The sequence below is a fragment of the Sus scrofa genome, chromosome 8 (genome assembly GCF_000003025.6).
Source record: "Sus scrofa isolate TJ Tabasco breed Duroc chromosome 8, Sscrofa11.1, whole genome shotgun sequence".
NCBI classification, from domain to species: Eukaryota; Metazoa; Chordata; class Mammalia; order Artiodactyla; family Suidae; genus Sus; species Sus scrofa.
Genome location: NC_010450.4, coordinates 65356904 through 65375414, shown reverse-complemented (window position 1 = coordinate 65375414; position 18511 = coordinate 65356904). Strand labels below are relative to the sequence as shown.

At 39.2% G+C, this 18511-nt stretch overlaps 1 protein-coding gene across 4 annotated transcripts in view; it reads right to left on the bottom strand.

The window, feature by feature from the left end:
- Positions 2577–18511, bottom strand: part of STAP1 (signal transducing adaptor family member 1) — a 53978-nt gene continuing 38043 nt past the window's right edge. For 2 of the 4 annotated variants that reach the window (XM_021101389.1, XM_003129044.5), the window contains 3 exons: positions 15809–15878; positions 12800–12896; positions 2579–3028 (listed from right to left, as the gene is read on the bottom strand). In XM_021101389.1, the coding sequence (XP_020957048.1) occupies positions 2967–3028; positions 12800–12896; positions 15809–15878 (229 nt within the window). In that variant the 3' untranslated portion in view covers positions 2579–2966. Of the gene's footprint in view, positions 3029–12013; positions 12717–12799; positions 12897–15808; positions 15879–18511 lie in introns of those variants that run through there. The other 2 variants (XM_021101390.1, XM_021101391.1) reach the window with 2 other exon arrangements.

Genomic DNA, 18511 nt, shown 5'->3' with positions numbered 1-18511 from the left:
TCATAATAACTAGACCAACTTGCATACTAGTCATGTATTTTATTTCCGCATGTATTTTAATTTGTAGTCAATTAACGTCTTTTAATTCTGTAAGACTTATTTTGTTCATATAGTCATTGTATTTATGCACACACGTCACTTTCTTTACTCCTTATTCCTCTTCGTGCCTCAGGTGTACCATCTGGGATAAATTCCTTTCTACTTGAAATATCCTTTAGCAAAAGTTTCCCTTGTGAGTGTCTGCTGGTGGCATAGTTGCCCATGATTTGTCTGAAAATATCTTTATTTTGCTGTCATTTTGCAGAGATAGTTTTGCTAAATGTGAAACTCTAATTGGGTCTTTATTGTCTTTCACTGTGTTGGAGATATTTTTCTACTCTCTTATGTCTTTGCCCGTGGCTGTTGAATCAGCTGTCAAGCAAAATACTGCATCTTTAAAAGAAATGTCTTCATCTGCTTTTATTTTATACAGTACAGTTATGTGTCTGGGTAGGAATCTCTCTTAACCCTGCTCAAGATTTGTTCCGCTCTTTGAATCTAGATTTGTGCCTTTTGTTGGTGCTAAGAACATGTCGGATATTACTCCTTCACATGTTGCCCCTTCCACCGCACTCTTTTAGAACTGCTGGATCATTTTTCATAGTTTCCCATCCTCTACAGATATTATTTAAGCTATAGGGGCCATTTTATGGTCTTTACCAGTTTCAGTTTCTGCAGTTTTCATGGTTCTTTTCATGTTGTCTCTCCCAGCTAAATGTTGATGCTTTTCTGTTAGACTATCCACCTTGGTCAGACCCTAGGCCTTGATTTCTGTCTCCCTTATCCGTTCCATTTCACTATTGTAGTCAACTATATTGCTTTGCCACCTTCAGGAGTCCATTTTTTTGTGTTCTATATTAAGAACTTTATTTCTTTTAGACTGTGAGAATTCACTCCTAGCAATTGAGATGGTCACAATCAGGAGCTCTTAATTCTCTTGTTGCTTATTTTGATGCTCATCTGTATTTGCACTAACTTAATTGTGAGACCCTTGAGAATAAGAGAGAGATCTTTCGTAATCTACACATCTGTTAACACTTGATATTACAGTAGATTTTCAAGAAGTATTTCACAAACTTTATTATGTGTAGCAAACTTTATTATGGTGTGTTTTAAAAGAGCAGGTTTCTGGACCAGCACCCCAAAATTAATTCAGTAAGTCTGAGGTCAACCTAGGAGTCTGCATGTTTTCAGGCATCCTAGATAACTCACTGGATTCATTTGCCAGGGCTGCCATAGCAAATAACATAGACTGGGCAACTTAAATAACAGACTGGGTGACTTAAACAGCAGAAATTTCTCACAGTTCCAGAGACTAAAAGTCCAGAATCAATATCTCAGTAGAGTTGTTTTTTTCTCAGGATTTTCTCATTGGCTTTGTGGCTGGTTGTCTTCTCCCTCTGTCTAACATAGTCTTTCCTCTGTATGTACTTGTGATCTACCCTCCTCTGCTTCACATCTTTATAAGATGTTTGAGCTAAGAGGATCGTGGGGAATCCATTCTAACCTCTCCTTTTTTTTTTTTTTTTTTTCAAATGAGGAAACCAAAGAAGTCAAACATCCAACTAGTTAGAACCAGGAGTAGAATATAAACCATATCATTTGATTCTTAGTTGATTCCCAATTTAAATGACCATCAAAACTTATTTAGAAGCCCATTTTTCTTTTCTTTTTCCATTTTTCCACCTGCAGCATATGGAAGTTCCCAGGCCAGGGATTGAGTCCAAGACACAGCTGTGACCTACGCTGAAGCTGCGGTAATGCCAGATCCTTTAACCCACTGTGCCAGGCTGGGGATCAAACCTATACCTCTGCAGCTATTATCCAAGCCACTGAAAGTGGGTTCTTAACCCAGTGCACCATAGTGGGAACTCCAAAAGTCCATTTTTCAAGGAAAAAAAGTTATGAAAAAATGTCCCTAAAACTTTGGTTCAATAGATCTAGTGTAGGGCTGAAGAATTAGTATTTTTAAGGAATTCTGAGTGATTATAGCCAGTTTCATACTGTGTTTTATTTATGAAATGGGTGATTCTTTAGCCTTTTACCATCCTTATGAATTAAAGTGTTTTTGTTTTTTTTTTTTACAAAGGCAGTGTGGGGGTAGTTCCCATCGTGGCACAGTGGAAACAAATCCAACTAGGAACTATGAGGTTGCGGGTTCGATCCCTGGCCTCACTCAGTGAGTTAAGGATTTGTCATTGCCATGAGCTCTGGTGTAAATTGCAGATGTAGCTTGGATCTGGTGTTGCTGTGGCTATGGTGTAGGCTAGCAGCTGTAGCTCTGATTCGACCCCTAGCCTAGGAACCTCCATATGCCACGAGTGCAGCCCTCTAAAGACAAAAAAAAAAGGATATGGTTTGATTCTGAGCCAGCAAAAAGACAACTTGAGGGAAAACATGAAAATTGATAAATTTCACTTATTTCCAATAATGAAAAAAATGTGTCATAGAGTATTTCCACTGGAAAGGGACTCCTTCTGGAATATTTTTGTCTCTGGTTTTCAGCTATATAATTAAAATAACTTTTATTTGTAAACTGGCCAAGTCAAATTTTAACAAAATCTAGTGAGGCTTTTTTGGAATTGCTAGAATTTAAGAAAACCTGAGAATCTGCTTCGGAGTTTATAGAAAGGTAAATGTATTAAACTGAAGCCTTGGAAAATAAAAACTATAAAAAGGACTATATGTTTTCAACTAATATTAGTGCCTGGGAATTACCCCCACAGCCATATACTGTGGTTTCCTAGTGAATTGTTTACCTAATATAAGATAATGAAATTGTGTGCTACCATGTTTAATTCAAGTGTCCAGATAAGTGACTTAGTAATCAGGATCAGGAAAATAGAGATAATTTTCTTTAAAAGTAAGATCTTCCTTTTGAAAATAATATATTACCACATACGTGAAAGTAGTTTTACCATTTTATTTTATTCAGTATGTAGATTCTTCTTCAACCTCTCTCTCCTCCCTTCTGTGGTGGGTTCTTGCCCTGGAAATTATAGGTGGAAAAGCATGATTAAATAAGGAACCAATATTGAACAAGGTAATTATTTTCAACATGAATTTATTTTCCTGCTTGTACTTGAAATATTGGTAGTGTGTTTAATAAATGTTGGTTAATTAAACACTGAATGTTCAGATGCCTTTATTTTCATCCTGGTCCTATAACTTGGTTCCTAAAAGTTTTTCTGTAGGAAGCATTTTTTTTTTCCCCTCCTGGCTATCCTAGTAGTGGCTTTTAGTTTAAACTGATAAATTCTGAAATTGGGAAAAATAAATTGAGGAGATATCCTTGACTCTTGGTTCCATTAGTGCTCTTGCCTTCTGGTGTCAGAAAGAAAGCTGAATGCCAACATGGGCTAACAAGGATCAAAGAAAATCTTTTTGATAGTATTTTATTAGACATACCTTCACTTTCTCCAAGGTTTTAACCATACAACTCCCATTTCCCAAATTTTTTTTTCTTTTTTTTTTTTTTTTTTTTTTTTTTTTTGGTCTTTTTGTCTTTTCTAGGGCCTCACCCATGGCATATGGAGATTCCCAGGCTAGGGGTTGAATCGGAGCCATAGCCACCAGCCTACACCACAGCCATAGCAACTCAGGATCCGAGCCGTATCTGCAACCTACACCACAGCTCACGGCAACGCCAGCTTCTTAACCCACTGAGCAAGGCCAGGGATCGAACCCACAACCTCATGGTTCCTAGTCAGATTCGTTAACCACTGAGCCACACGGGAACTCCACCATTTCCCAAATGAAAGCTAAGGGATCTAGCATTGTCATTATGAGTCCAGTCATAGCCCAATCAGTTATGAGTTCAAATGCCTGAAGCAATTTTAGAGTTCCCCAGAGTTTCCCTAAACTTCAGCACTCTTTGTCAAAATGGGTTTTAACCTTTGTGGTTTTTCTTAGAAAGGCCTGTTTCCACTCTCACTTACTCTTCCATCATCTTTCTGGTTTTGAAAGAAAAACATACATGTTACTCTTCTGAAGATAATGTGATTATTTGAGGTGTCCATGTTTCCTTCTAATTCTCTCTCCATCTGCCTTTCCCTAATCCCTATAACAAGGGAATCTAAAATGCAGGGAAATTGAGTAATTGATTCATGATCAAAAGCAAACTGAACCAATTCAGCCCTCAGAACAAAGGCGTAGAGAACTAAACTAAGAAGTAAGCCATTGCCTGAGTCCCAGGCTAATTCCTGAGATGCGTGAGACAGCCATTCCTAAAGCAACACACCAAAGGTTTTGAAATTGAACTGATCCTGGAAAACTTTCCACAGAAAGTAAGGCATAACTGGTTTAATCTGATCAGAATGATTGCCTGCCTGCTTAAAAAAAAAAATCGGGAGTTGCTCTTGTGGCTCAGCAGGTTAAGAACCTGACGTAGTACCTGTGAGGATGCATATCCTTGCCCGCACTCAGCTCACTCAGTTAAGGATCCGATGTGGCCACAAGCTACTGTGTAGGTCACAGGTGTGGCTCAGACCTGGTGTTGCTGTGTGTTGTGGCAGCTCTGATTTGACCCCTAGCCTGGGGATTTGCATAGGCCATTGGTCCAGCCCTTAAAAAAAGGAGAAAAAAATCTCCAGAGGATCTTAATAGGATGTAGAGTCTCATGACATATTCAAAATATCCAAGATAGTTTTCCTGCAGCACAACGGGTTAAGGATCCGGCATTATCACTGCCATGATCCCTGGCCCAGAAATTTTCACATGCCTCAGGCCCAGCCAAATAAAATAAAACAAAATATCCAAAATACAAAAGAGACAAAGAGTCAGAAAAATGTGACCAGTTCTCAAGGAAAAAGACAACAGATGCAAACACTAAAATAATCAAGATGTTAAAATTATCAAAGACTAAAGAGATGCATGTGCTCCATGAGGTGGTGATAAACACTCTTGAAACACATGGAAGGATAAAAGCAGCAAAAAAATTATACCAAGCAGAAATTCACAAAATGAAAAAAACACTTGAAATAGAAAAGATTCACTGAATGAGCTCAGGAGTTCTTCAAGTTGAAGAAAAATGATACCACAGGAAAAAGAAAACCCAATGGAAATGGGAAGTATCTAGTAGTAATAAGACTACTTTCCTCAAAGTCTTTAATATATTTATAAGTATCGAAAGCAAAAATTGCAACATGTATTGGTTTTTTTCAATATAAGGTAGATTAATACATATGACAGCTATAACAAGGAGGGGAGAGTAAAGGAACCTATATGGTTATAAGTGACTTGGTTAGAAACAAGTTACAGGTGCACCCTACCTTCAAGGTATGGGGTTTGCACAATGTGATAATACCAGGAAATGGGAACCATGTGATAAGCAGTAGAATATGGTAAAGGTGATGGGATGTCAGTACCATGGTTCTTAATGTTGCATTAGACTCCGCATTGCTAGTAGATTTGCTCAGTGGCCCTCCTTCCCCCAACCCCTACCCACACTGCTGTCTGAAGAAGCCAGCTGCTGTGTGAATCCTAGAGCTATAAGGAAGTGAATTCTCCAAACACCTTGAGTGTGGAATCAGATTCTTCCTTGGTCAAGTCTCAGATGATGATCCAGCCCTAGCCAACACCTTGATTGCAACTGAAAAAGACCCAGGTAAGTCAGGCCTAGACTTCTAACCCATAGAAACAGGAAAGGATGGAGTGAGGGGAGAGGGAGAATATGAGTATACACAAATATTTATCACTGGAGATACAGAACCACCAAGACAGTTTTTTAAAAAGTTTTCAGAAATGACATGGGTTTGGATTTCAGTTTCACTTACTAGTTTGTGTGTGACTTCTTTACCTCTGTGAAAACTGAAGTGTTATTTTTCTTGATCATTGAGCGGAGATAATCATATCTTCCTCATAAGATTTTTGGGAGCAATGAAATGAGATGATTCATGTAATCCTGACATTTGACATAGTGCCTGGACTGTAGTAGCTGTACAGTTACTTTCAGTGGCCCTTACGTGTTTCTGCTTTCCTCTAGGAAGCAGACAATGTTGCTTCCTCCTTCCCTGATTCTTAGGCATGCATTCATCCATTTATTCCACAACATCCATCAGTTTCCATTCTGCCAGGCCCTGGGTCAGAAGACTTAATTCAAGGACTCAGAAGGAAATGAATCAATTTCTTGAAAGACACTACCAAAATTCTCTCAGGAGAAAAACATATAATCTGAATTGTCTTACAACTAAATTCAAGTAAAGAAATGAATTTGTCATTTAACACCTTCTAGCAAAGATATTTTCATGCTCAGGAGTTCCCATCGTGGGGCAGTGGAAATAAATCTGACTAGGAACCATGAGGTTGCAGGTTCGATCCCTGACCTTGCTCAGTGGGTTAAGGATCTGGCATTGCAGTGAGCTGTGGTATAGGTCGCAGGTGGGGCTCAGATCTGGTGTTGCTGTGGCTCAAGATATCTTCATGCCTGTATGTCTCATTGGGTGAATTCTACCAAATATTTAAGGAAGAAATAATATCAATTCTACACACATTTTCCAGAATATAGAAGAAAAGAGAATACTTCCCAGCTCTTTTTTTTTTTTTTTTTTTTTTTTTTTTTTTGACCATGCCTGTGCCATGTGGAGGTTCCTGGGCCAGGGATTGAACCCGCGCCACAGCAGTGACCCAACACCAAATCCTAAACCCACTGTACTACAAGATAACTCTCATAGCTCATTTTTTGATGCCAGCATTGCATTAATACCAAAACCAGACAAAATAATTATTTTAAAAAACAAGAACTCCCTGGTGGCCCAGCGGGTTAAGGATCCAATGTTGTCACTGCTCTGGCACAGATTCAGTCCCTGGCCTGGGTACTCCCACATCCCGTGGGTATGACCAAGAATACGTAAAAATATAAATAATTTAAAAATAAAAAACAGATAAAACATGTCAAGTGGATACATGCAGGGCTCTTCAGAAATGGAAAGTTTTTCAATTGATTCACCATATTAAATAAAAAGAAAAATCATGATCATCTCAGTAGGTGCAGAAAACATTTGACAAAATTTAACATTCTTTCATGATTCAAGAACAAAACACCTCTTAACTAGGAAATAAACTTTCTCAATTTGATAAAGGTCATCTTAATAATAAAAACTATAGCCAATATCGTACTTACTAGTGAAAGATGGAATGTTTCTCCTTTAAAACTGGGAGCAAGGCAAAGATGGTCACAAATACCATATGATTATCACATATATACAGCACAAATGAACCTTTCCACAGAAAAAATCATGGACATGGAGAACAGACTTGTGGTTGCCAAGGGGAAGAGGGAGGGAGTGGGATGGACTGGGATTTGGGGGTTAATAGATGCGAACTATTGCCTTTGGAATGGATAAGCAATGAGATCCTGCTGTATAGCACTCTCATTTAAATTCATCATTGTCCTGGACATCCCAGCCAGTGCAATAATACAAGAAAAATAAATTTAAAATATCCAGATTGGGAGTTCCCGTCGTGGCGCAGTGGTTAACGAATCCGACTAGGAACCATGAGGTTGCGGGTTCGGTCCCTGCCCTTGCTCAGTGGGTTAATGATCCGGCGTTGCCGTGAGCTGTGGTGTAGGTTGCAGACGCGGCTCGGATCCCGCGTTGCTGTGGCTCTGGCTTAGGCCGGTGGCTACAGCTCCGATTCAACCCCTAGCCTGGGAACCTCCATATGCCGCGGGAGCGGCCCAAGAAATAGCAACAACATCAACAAAAAAAAAAAAGACAAAAGACCAAAAATAAATAAATAAATAAATAAATAAATAAATAAATAAATAAAATAAAATAAAATATCCAGATTGGACAACATGCACTGAAACCTTCTCTATTCACAGATAACATGATTTCTACATAGAAAATTCCAAGGAATCGGGAATTCCCATCAAGGCACAGTGGAAGCGAATCCGACTAGGAACCATGAGGTTGCTGGTTCAATCCCTGGCCTCGCTCAATGGGTTAAGGGATCCAGCGTTGCTGTGAGCTGTGGTATTAGGTCGCAGATACAGCTCGGATCTGGCACTGCTGTAGCTCTGGTGTAGGCTGGTGGCTACAGCTCCAATTAGACCCCTAGCCTGGGAACCTCCATATGCCGTGGATGCAGCCCTAAAAGGTCAAAAGATAAAAAAACAGAAAAAATTCCAAGGAATCTACAAAAAAAAGTTTTAGAAATATGATATTAATAGAATCTTGGAATATAAGATCAACATAAAAATTATGTTTCTGTATAATGAACAACTGGAATTTGAAATTTTAAAAACTGATTTACAATAACATGAAATTAAGTTATTTAGGTATAAATCTAACAGGATCTGTATGCTGAAAACTGCAAAAGCACTATAATAGAAAGACAACATAGACAAATGGAGGGATATTCCTCCTTCTCAATTGGAAGACCGAATATTCCCAAGATGTCAATTCTCCCTGAATTGATTTATAGATTGAACAAAATCCAAATCAAAACTCCAGAGGATTTTTCCTTAGGTAACAACAAGCTATTCTAAAACTTACACTGAAAAGCAAAAAAACTAGATTGGTCCAAACAATTTTGAAAAGAATGAAGTTGGACTTAAATCTCTTGATTTCAAGAATTATTCTAGAGCTGCACTAACCAAGATGGCACGCTACTGGCAAAAGGGTAGAAACATACGTCTGTGGAAACTGATCCACAAAAACACGTTCAATTGATTTTTTACAAATATACAGAGGCTACTTAATGAAGAAAGGATGATTTTTCTAAACAAATGGTGTTAAAACAATTACACATCTAAATGCAAGCAAAATTAATCTTGACTCATCCCTCACACCTTAAGCAAAAATTAATTCCAATTGGATCATAGACCTAAAGGCAAAATAAAACACTTCTAGAAGAAAACAGGAAAAAAGTCTGTCATCTTGGGTTAGGCAAAGAGTTCTCAGATACAACACCAAAAGTTCAATTCATAGAAGCAAAAATTGATAATTTGTACTTTATCAAATTTTAAGACATTCACAAAAGATGCTATTAAAAGAATGAAAAAAAACAAAATATTGCATATTACACATCTGACAAAGGACTTGTCTTATAATATGAACAGAACCATTAAAACTCCATCATAAGAAAACAACCCAAAGAAAGTATGGACATATTTAAGCCTATAGTATCCATGAGGATGCAGGTTAGATACCTGGCCTCACTCAGTGGGTTAAAGGATCCAGCATTGTTGTGAGCTGTGGTGTAAGTTTCAGATGCAGCTCAGATCTGGTGTGCCTGTGGTGTAGGCTAGCAGCTGCAGCTCCAATTGAACCCTTAGCCTGGGAATATCCCTATGATGCAGGTGCAGCCCTGAAAAAAAATTTTTTTAATATATTTAAATCTATATTTTGCCAAATTAGATATATGAATGGCAGATAGCATATGAAAAGATACTCAACATCATTAATCATTAAGGAAATGTGTGTTAAAACTACACATATACCACAACACACTCACTTTTTTTTTTTTTTGACGATATGAAATGCTGGCAAGAAGGCAACTAGAGTAATTTTTTTTTATGACGATATGAAGTGTGGCAAGAAGGCAGCTAGAACTCTCAGACATTAATGGTAGAGGTGCAAAAAGGACCACTTGTGAGAAGAGTTTTACAATTTCTTATAAAGTTAGGCATAAACTTATCATATGACCCAGTACTCTCATTCCTAGATACTTTACCAAAGTGAAATGAAGACTTATGTTCACACAAAAATCCATATATGAATTTATATATAGCTTAATAATTGCCCCAAACTGGAAATAACCCTAATACATAAAAATCAGTGAATGGATAAGCTAATATCTTCCTACAGTGAAATACTATTCACAAATAAGAAAGAGTGAGCTATATAATACAACACTCGTGTAAATCTAGACATTATAATGTGTGAAATTAATCAGTCTCAAAGTGTTACATACTATGATTTCATTTATATGACATTTTGGAAAATGCTAAACTATAAGAATGGAAAACAGATCAATAGTTCCCAGGAATTGTGTGTGAGAAGAAGGGTTGACTAAAAAGAAAGAATAGTAGGGCATTTTTCGAGGTCTCAGAACTTTCTTAATCTTGAGTGTGGTGATGGTTTATGGAACTGTACACCAAAAAGTGAATTTTGTTGTATGAAAACTAAATGATTTTTTTGAAAGAAAAATAACTCTGTACATAAAGACATATCACTCTTGGAATTTTTTATTTGGTTCACAGCTTCTCGTAAACTAAAATCTCCAAGAGGGCCGTACTTTATTCTCAACACTGAGACTTCTTAGCCCAAACTACCCTTCTCTCCTTAACTGCTCTGAGTTCTCCATTGAGCGAACTTGGGCTAACTCCTCAAGGATTAGAGACCACATGAAGAGAGTGGTTCAGCCAGCCCCAGCTGACCACCAGCACCAGATGTGTGAATGAACCAGGTTGGACCATCCAGCTCCAGTCAAGCCATCAACTATAGTCATAGCTGGTTATAAACCGGCAGTAAATGACACCAAGTGAGAATAGCAGAACTGTCCAGCTGAATCCAATTTAAATTGCTAATGTACAGAAATGTGAGCAAATAAAATAGTTGTTGATTAGGAGTTCCCATCATGGCTTAGTGGTTAATGAATCAGACTGGGAACCATGAGGTTGCAGGTTCGATCCCTGGCCTCGCTCAGTAGGTAAAGGATCTGGTGTTGCCATGAGCTGTGGTGTAGGTTGCAGACGTGGCTCGGATCTGGCATTGCTGTGGCTGTGGTGTAGGCCGGTGGCTACAGCTCCAATTAGACCTCTAGCCTGGGACCCTCCATATGCCGCAGGTGCGGCCCTAGAAAAGACAAAAAAAAAAGTTGTTGATTAAACCACCTTGTTTTAGGGGTGGTATGTTATATACAGCATTAGGGAACTAGGCAGTATCTTCCATGGAGGAGGCAAATTATATTAGATTCTCCCACTGCCCCCCTTTTTTAGAAAAATTATTTTAGAGCTGTTATAGGAAATCCTTTCATCTCTGGGGGGAAAAAGAAGAGAAAAGCTTATATTAATAGCACATTCCCTGAGATTCCTATTAAGTGGTGTTTTTCTTTATAAAGCTCAAGTAATGTATTAAGTGGACATATCTGTAATGACATGTTCATCCTTTGTGGTATTTTAAGAGAGAGAAGGTCAAAGATGAGAAGGAGATAACAGGACTAGTAATTTATAGATGACAGAGACTAGGGGGACATGGTGGCAGTTTTTCAATATTTGATAGGCTTTTTAAAACCCTGTGTTTCAAAGCCAAAAGTTGAGTTAATGTGTATAAGTTAAAGGAAGAATGTTTCAGACTCAGTAGGAAGAATTCTCTGAGAGCTGACCAAAAGTGGGTTATACTGCCTCAAAAATCAGTGAGGCAGCTGTCATTAGAATTTGCACACAAGCTGAATGGTAACTCAGATTTTTCTGTACCTCGTGTGCAGGTGATTCCTATGCAGAGGGAGACACTATTCTGGGTAATTTCCTAAAGTTCCTTCAGACTCCAAATTTTTAAAAATGATTTGTCATCACAAGATCATAGCCGTGTTTTAAAACTTGGACTTTTATACTTTTTTTTTGTTTGTTTGTTTTTGTCTTTTTGCCTTTTTAGGGCCACACCTGAGGCATGTGGATATTCCCAGGTCAGGGGTCTAATCGGAGCTGCAGTTGCCAGCCACACCACAGCCACAGAAACTCGGGATCCGAGCCGTGTCTGGGACCTACACCACAGTTCATGGCAACGCCGGATCCTTAACCCACTGAGCGAGGCCAGGGATCGAACCTGCAACCTCATGGTTCCTAGTCAGATTCGTTTCCACTGCGTCATGATGGGAACTCCGGACTTTTAAACTTTTAAATGCTGTCCTTTTAATGAATGAGACTTTACAGATATGCCCTGATGCAGGTAAGCAAACCAAGTAGTTTTACCCCATAATCTGTAGCACAGAGACTTGTTTTGATAACTGAATACAAACAAGCTGGAGATTTTTTTTTTCTGTCCTACTTACAGCTTGTCAGGTGACCATGTGTACCAGGAATTGTTTCAAAGGGTGGAGAAAAACTGTCACATCCAGCCTGCCCTGCTTTGCCAAAAACTGGACTACAAATAGGGCCAGCTTCAGGGTCATGTGAATGTGCAGTTGCCGTGGCTCTCGTGCTCGGTTTAATGGTCTGCTACCACTGTTTTGAAATTCTTAGTAACTTAAAAACAAACAGCCCCACAAATTCTACAGGAACTCCTAACTACAATCTTTATCTGTGGTTCCTCCCCACCCACTCACTCCTTGTTAGCATATTGCCCTCTGCCTTCTGCCTTTATGGTGGAATAAGACCTCACTCTTAAATCATCTATTGCCTAGTGGCCAGTCCTCATGGTGTCCTCTTAATCCTTGTCCATTTTCATCTGTCTCAAGCATCTGACATTGTTGACAGACCATAACTTTAAATTCCCTGTCTGGTTTCTATGACTCAGTATGGTTTTGTTCTTACCAAACTTGTCAGATAAAGTTGAGTACAATGATGGAATGAAGTTAATAGTCACATACCTCAGGGTTTTTTGTTCTTTGTTTTTTCTAGAAAGGGCCCATATTCCATCTACCAGGATTTATCAGTACTCCCCTTGTTTTCACAGGGTCAGTGACAAAATGATTTCCAAATGGATACATTTAAAGGCTGATTATTGTCCTACCTGTTGGGTATTACAAATCATAAATGGGGTTTTGGTTGTTTTGTTTTCCTTTTCTTAATACAGCAATGAAGTGAAGAACATACCAAGAGTTGCAGTGGTTGAATATATAAATGGTCGTAAATTTCCTCGAGTCTCCTTCACAAAATATTCAATGACACTGAAAAGATTTGGGAGTGTTACCTGTATAAAGAGAATGAGTGAAGGCTCAGTGTCACCTGCTTAAAGGGAAAGTAGAGAAAGCTCAACTGAAATGTTATAGAGATTCCTGTGTATTTCTTAGCCTCCAGAAAATCATGTCAGTTCCTTGCTTCAGTGCCTTGCTGAATGGCCAAGGGTTTACCTACCCTGCATTTTATTTCTCCTTTACAACCATATCTAATTCCCTATTAAGAAATTACCCTTTTGGATTCCTGTTGTGGCTCGGCAGAAACGAATCTGACTAGCATCCATGAGAACGCAGGTTCCATCCCTGGCCTCAGTCACTGGGTTAAGGATTCTGCATTGCTGTGGCTGTGGCATAGGCCAGTGGCTACAGCTCTGATCCGACCCCTCACCTGGGAACCTCCATATGCCACTGGCGCAGCCTTTTAAAAAAAAAGAAAGAGAGAGAGAGAGGGAGGGAGGGAGAGAGAGAGAGAGAGAGAGAGAGAGAGAGACAACAAAAGACAAAAAAAAAAAAAAAAGAAAGAAAGAAAAAAGAAAAAAAAAAAAGAAAGAAAGAAAGAAAGAAATTACCCTTTGCCCATTGGATACATTTTGATAGACAATAATTAGCTATACTGCTCTTCCCCAATTACTGAATGAGAATGTGACTCAAGTTAGGCACAAAGCATCTCCCTGAAATTTGAACTTGAGTAGAGGAACAAGAAAGGCTAACCAGATGATGCTTAGTACAAGTAATTGCCTCCTAGTCCCTGAAGGTTTTCTAGCCTTCCAGACATTCTGTGTGCTTCCTGTATTCTTAAAATAACTTATTTTCTGCTTAGGTTAGCCATAATTGGTTTCTCCTGCTTGAAACTGAAGACCCCCCACCACCACTTTAAAGCCAGAGAACTTAGCATCTTAATAGCTCATTGTAATAGGATAATTTACTTGGCTAGGAGTAACTGAAATGTCTTGCCACCCCCTAAACCAGTATTTTTAGGCAAGTAAAATCAGGTTAAACTTGAATATCCCTGGTTACTTTAAGAGGAAAAAGAATTCTCAAAATGACCACCTGGTTGAGGGGTAGGACTGGGGAGTATGAAAGATGAATGACTAATCCAGACTGTTAGCTTCCTGGGGACTGTTGGGGCTGATGACAGATAAAGGAGCCCTCAGGGCCAGAGGCGCATTCTTCCCTGATCTTGCTTCCAGCACTATTTATTTATTTATGTATTTATTTATTTATTTATTTATTTATCTATTTATCTTTTTAGGACCACATCTGCAGCCTATGAAGGTTCCCAGGCTAGGGGTCGAATTAGAGCTGTAGCCACTGGCCTATACCACAGCCACAGCAATGCCAGATCCTTAACCCATTGAGCAAAGCCAGGAATCAAACCTGAGTCCTCACAGATGCTAGTCAGATTCATTTCCACTGAGCCACGACGGGAACTCTGCTTGCAGTCACTTTTATTTGGGCAATCCTTAAGCAATCTAGTTCTCGGTTTCCTCCATTAGAATTTTTTAAAAAGGAGGTCCTGTCGTGGCTCAGTGGTGAATGAATCCGACTAGGAACCATGAGGTTGCAGGTTCAATCCCTGGCCTTGCTCAGGGGGTTAAGGATCCGGCGTTGCAGTGAGCTGTGGTATAGGTTGCAGACTTGGCTCGGATCCCTTGTTGCTATGGCTGTGGTATAGGCCAGCAGCTACAGCTCTGATTAGACCCCTAGCCTGAGAACCTCCAAATGCCACGGAGGGGCCCTGGAAAAGGCAAAAAGACAAATATATATATATATATATATATATATATATATATATTTTTTTTTTTTTTTTTTTTAAAGCCCAGGCAGACATGGAAATGAGGACTGAGAAAGTCGGGTAGGCATTTGTGGCAAGGTTATCTGTGGGGTGTATGGAACAGCAGCAGCTTGTTCTTAGTCAAGCTTTACACTCTAAGGGTGATGGTCAGAACATCAGAAATTCCATACTATCCTCTCTTTCTCTGATCCACATATTGGACCTGGAGCTAAGTTGTAGAGAAGACAGCACAAACCACTGGGAGACCTGTCATTTCCATTGTAAGTGAGGGCGCTTTCCTGGCCCGTCCTCCCACCACTGCAGCCTCAGATCATAGATCTTTCCTTCCCCACATCCCACTCCTGAGGCCACATTGCTGCATTCTCATTGGTTGAGACCAGCATAAATACCAGCTTTTCCACCTGCATAATAAATGTTATCCCAGGATAATGATAAAGTTAGATGGTGTAAGCAAAATATTTGGCTTGGTGCCTAACATAGTAGTCAATGGTTATGATATTCTGCATCAGTTGGGGTAGGAGAGGAGTTGAAGACAAGAAAGAAAGACTTTCTCCACTGTGTTACTATGAAAGGGGAATTTCTGGAGTTCCTGGTTGCTCAGCAGATTAAGGATCCAGGGTTGCCGCTGCTATGGCTCAGGTTACTGTTGTGGCACAAGAGAACTGCATGCCACAGGTGCAGCCACATAAAATGGGGGGTGGGGTGGGGTGAGGGATGGAATTTATGAACTTCTGCATGGTGGGTATTAGAGGACCAGGCACTCAAAGATTGTTTTCCCATTAGATATAATCACACTGGAATACTTACACACCTCTATGGAGTAGGTAAAACAGATGCTCAACACAAATATTTTTCTCACCCTGAGACAACTTTCCTGATACAGATTTCCAGAGAAAGAAAGAAGTAGAAAGAAGTGTTAGCAGATGGTCTACTACTCTGCCTCATTCATCTGCTCTTGCACTCACTTCTCGCCCTGGAGATGTGCCACCTTCAAGCACCCTCAACGTGGCTGTTTTTTTGTCAGCACTCTGTTCCTGGGCAAGGAGCCTGTTTTTCCACGTTATTGTACTCTATAAGGTAGGTTTGGGAGGAAACAGGAGGAAATTATTCAACAAGGAAATAGCTACTTACAGGTTTTTCCAATTCAATAGTATAGTTTTTTCCTACGCTCATCACTTTGTAGTGCTTGATTCTTGGCAGGCTAAAATTTAAAACAAAAAAAAAGATTACTCTCCATTTGAGTATACTGTTGCATCAAAGCAAACTAAAGTGAGTATAAAATATCACCTGTACAATAAAACTGTGTTCCCTTGATCCCATTTTTTGGGGAGGAAAAGTGGTAGTTTTGTTTTTCTGTTTGTTTCCTATGTCTCTTTTTGGAGGGTTATACATTTTGGAGGGTTATAGGAAGCCTGGGTCACTGAGTGGATTAATGAGAAAAAATAATCAAGGTGAAAAAAAGGAATCAAGAGCTAAAAATCAGGAGTTCCCACTGTGATGCAGCAGCTTAAGGAACTGGCATGGTCTCTGTGGTGGCACAGGTTTGATCCCCGGCCTGGTACAGTGGGTTAAGGATCCCCCATTGCTGCGGCTATGGCCTAAGTGGCAGATGTGACTAGGATTTGATCCCTGACCCAGGAACTTCCATATGCCGCAGGTGCACCAGTAAAAAGAAATGAAAATCTTATGGCAGAAACTATTTTTATAAATGCCAGTAATTTATAAAGCAGACATTATAAAACCTTGTACAGGCATTTATACATCAAATATACGTTCTCTATATTAAAAGCGAAGTAGAAAGAATTATTGAAAGTAAATCATTCTTCTTCACCTGATCACTGTTCCAAACAGAATGCCCTCAAAGGCTCTTCTTCCTACTAGCCCTATACCTCCTTGGATTTCTGCTAACTTCAGGGCTGACTTAGAGACATGTGAAATGATACATGTTGGGTATTAGGTGAACATGTAAGTGAGACTGTAAGTACAGCAGATGAACCCTAATGCTTCCTCTTCTCTAGTCACCCCATACTCTATAGGTTATTGCCATTCCAGACACATGGTATTTTATTGGCCAGAACTGCTAAGAACGAGGAGCACATTCAATTCAATTTTGTACCTCAGCTTTAGGCATACAACAAATATTTATAAAACTATTTTTAAATTATTAGGAACCCATCTCATAGTGCTGTTTGCTAGAACTAATTTATACTGAGAGCGGAAGTCAGTACGTTTGCCTTGATACAAAGGGCAGTATTGTCAGGACCAAGACTCTGACAATGTCGAAAAGTTAATAGCACTTATTATGCATCCACTGCTTGAAAGACAAACGAATTCAACACCTGTGCAATTTGCAGAAGCCGCCTAAGCAAAATTGTATCAAGTTAAGTTTGTCTACAGGGCGCAATCTTTTTCATCCCCCCACCCTCTCCTCATTTACTATTATATCCAAATCTTCTCTTGATTGGATGTCACGTTGGAGAACAGCTAATACTTTTTCCAGTGTCTTACTCTAGAGCTTTATTCTCAAAACATGTGATAAAACCTAACCAAGCTTCTTCTCTCCTTAAAAGAAAAAAAAAAAAGTATTCCCTAGTGCTGAACCTTTAGGAATCAGTCAGTCACAGGCTGGCGAAGGAAACTAACTTGGATAGAAGAGAGATCTTCTTTTGGGGTGGGGTCAGCTCTGGCTTTAATTTTATCCCTGTGTGAAAAGACCTTTATAATCATAGATTTGAAAACTGTCACCACTTCCAATTAAAAAATTCCTTTATTCCTATGAAATAAGTGCTGATTATTCCTTGGAAGATTGATAGACAGCTTGAAGCACATGGCATTCATGACCAGATAGATTTGGGTTCAGATTCTGGTTCTCTTGTGTGAACTCTCTTGAGTTTCGTGTCTTCATCTATAAAATAGAGATGGTAATGCCTTTCTTCATGGGGCTGCTGCAAATTAATGTTTGAAAAGTCCTTAGTACAATGTCTGTCACGTATAGACACTCAGTAAATTATAACTATTTTTTACTAGTTTTTATTATTATTATTATTTTTTTTTTTTTAAGGCCGCACCTTTGGCATATGGAAGTTTCCAGGCTGCAAATCGGAGCTGTAGCCACTGGCCTACACCATAGCCACAGCAACACCAGATTTGAGCTGCATCTTCAACCTACACCACAGCTCATGGCAACACCAGATCCTTAACCCACTGAGCAAGGCCAGGGATCAAACCTGTGTCCTTATGGAATTCGTTTCCACTGAGCCATGAAGGGAACTCCCATAGTTTTTACTACTTTTCAAATGCACTGTTTTAACTTAGTAGTATCTGTAAGTCTCAGCTTCTTCACTTGTAAAACATGGAAAATACTGTCTTGGTTTTTATTGTGCCTGAAGGAAATGTTTATCAGGCACTCAACAGAGCACCCACAACGTACCCCGTAAGTGGGGACAATGATTGTTGTTAGTAATAGTCATTATATCCTCCTCCTCCTCCTCCTCATCATCATCTAGGCAAAGGAAAAGCAACAAAAGTGAGCAGGGTCTCCTTGACTAATAGGACTAAGTTCTGAGAAAGTTAGGTAGGAAAAAAAATTCCATTTATGTCAGTGATGAAACACATTGTCTCATTTTAGACCTGTGTTTTCTTTTGTCTTTTGTTTTTCCAAAGGAATAAATAAAGAAGGAAGAACTGTACTGATAAAATTTGCTATATTGAGGTTTCCTGATTATGACCTCAAAAAAGAAGTAACCAGTCTTTTAAAAAATGTGTGGCGTTAAATGTGGTTATAAATACTGTTTTTAGCTTCTGACCTCAATTTTTGCAGAGGAATGAATTGGG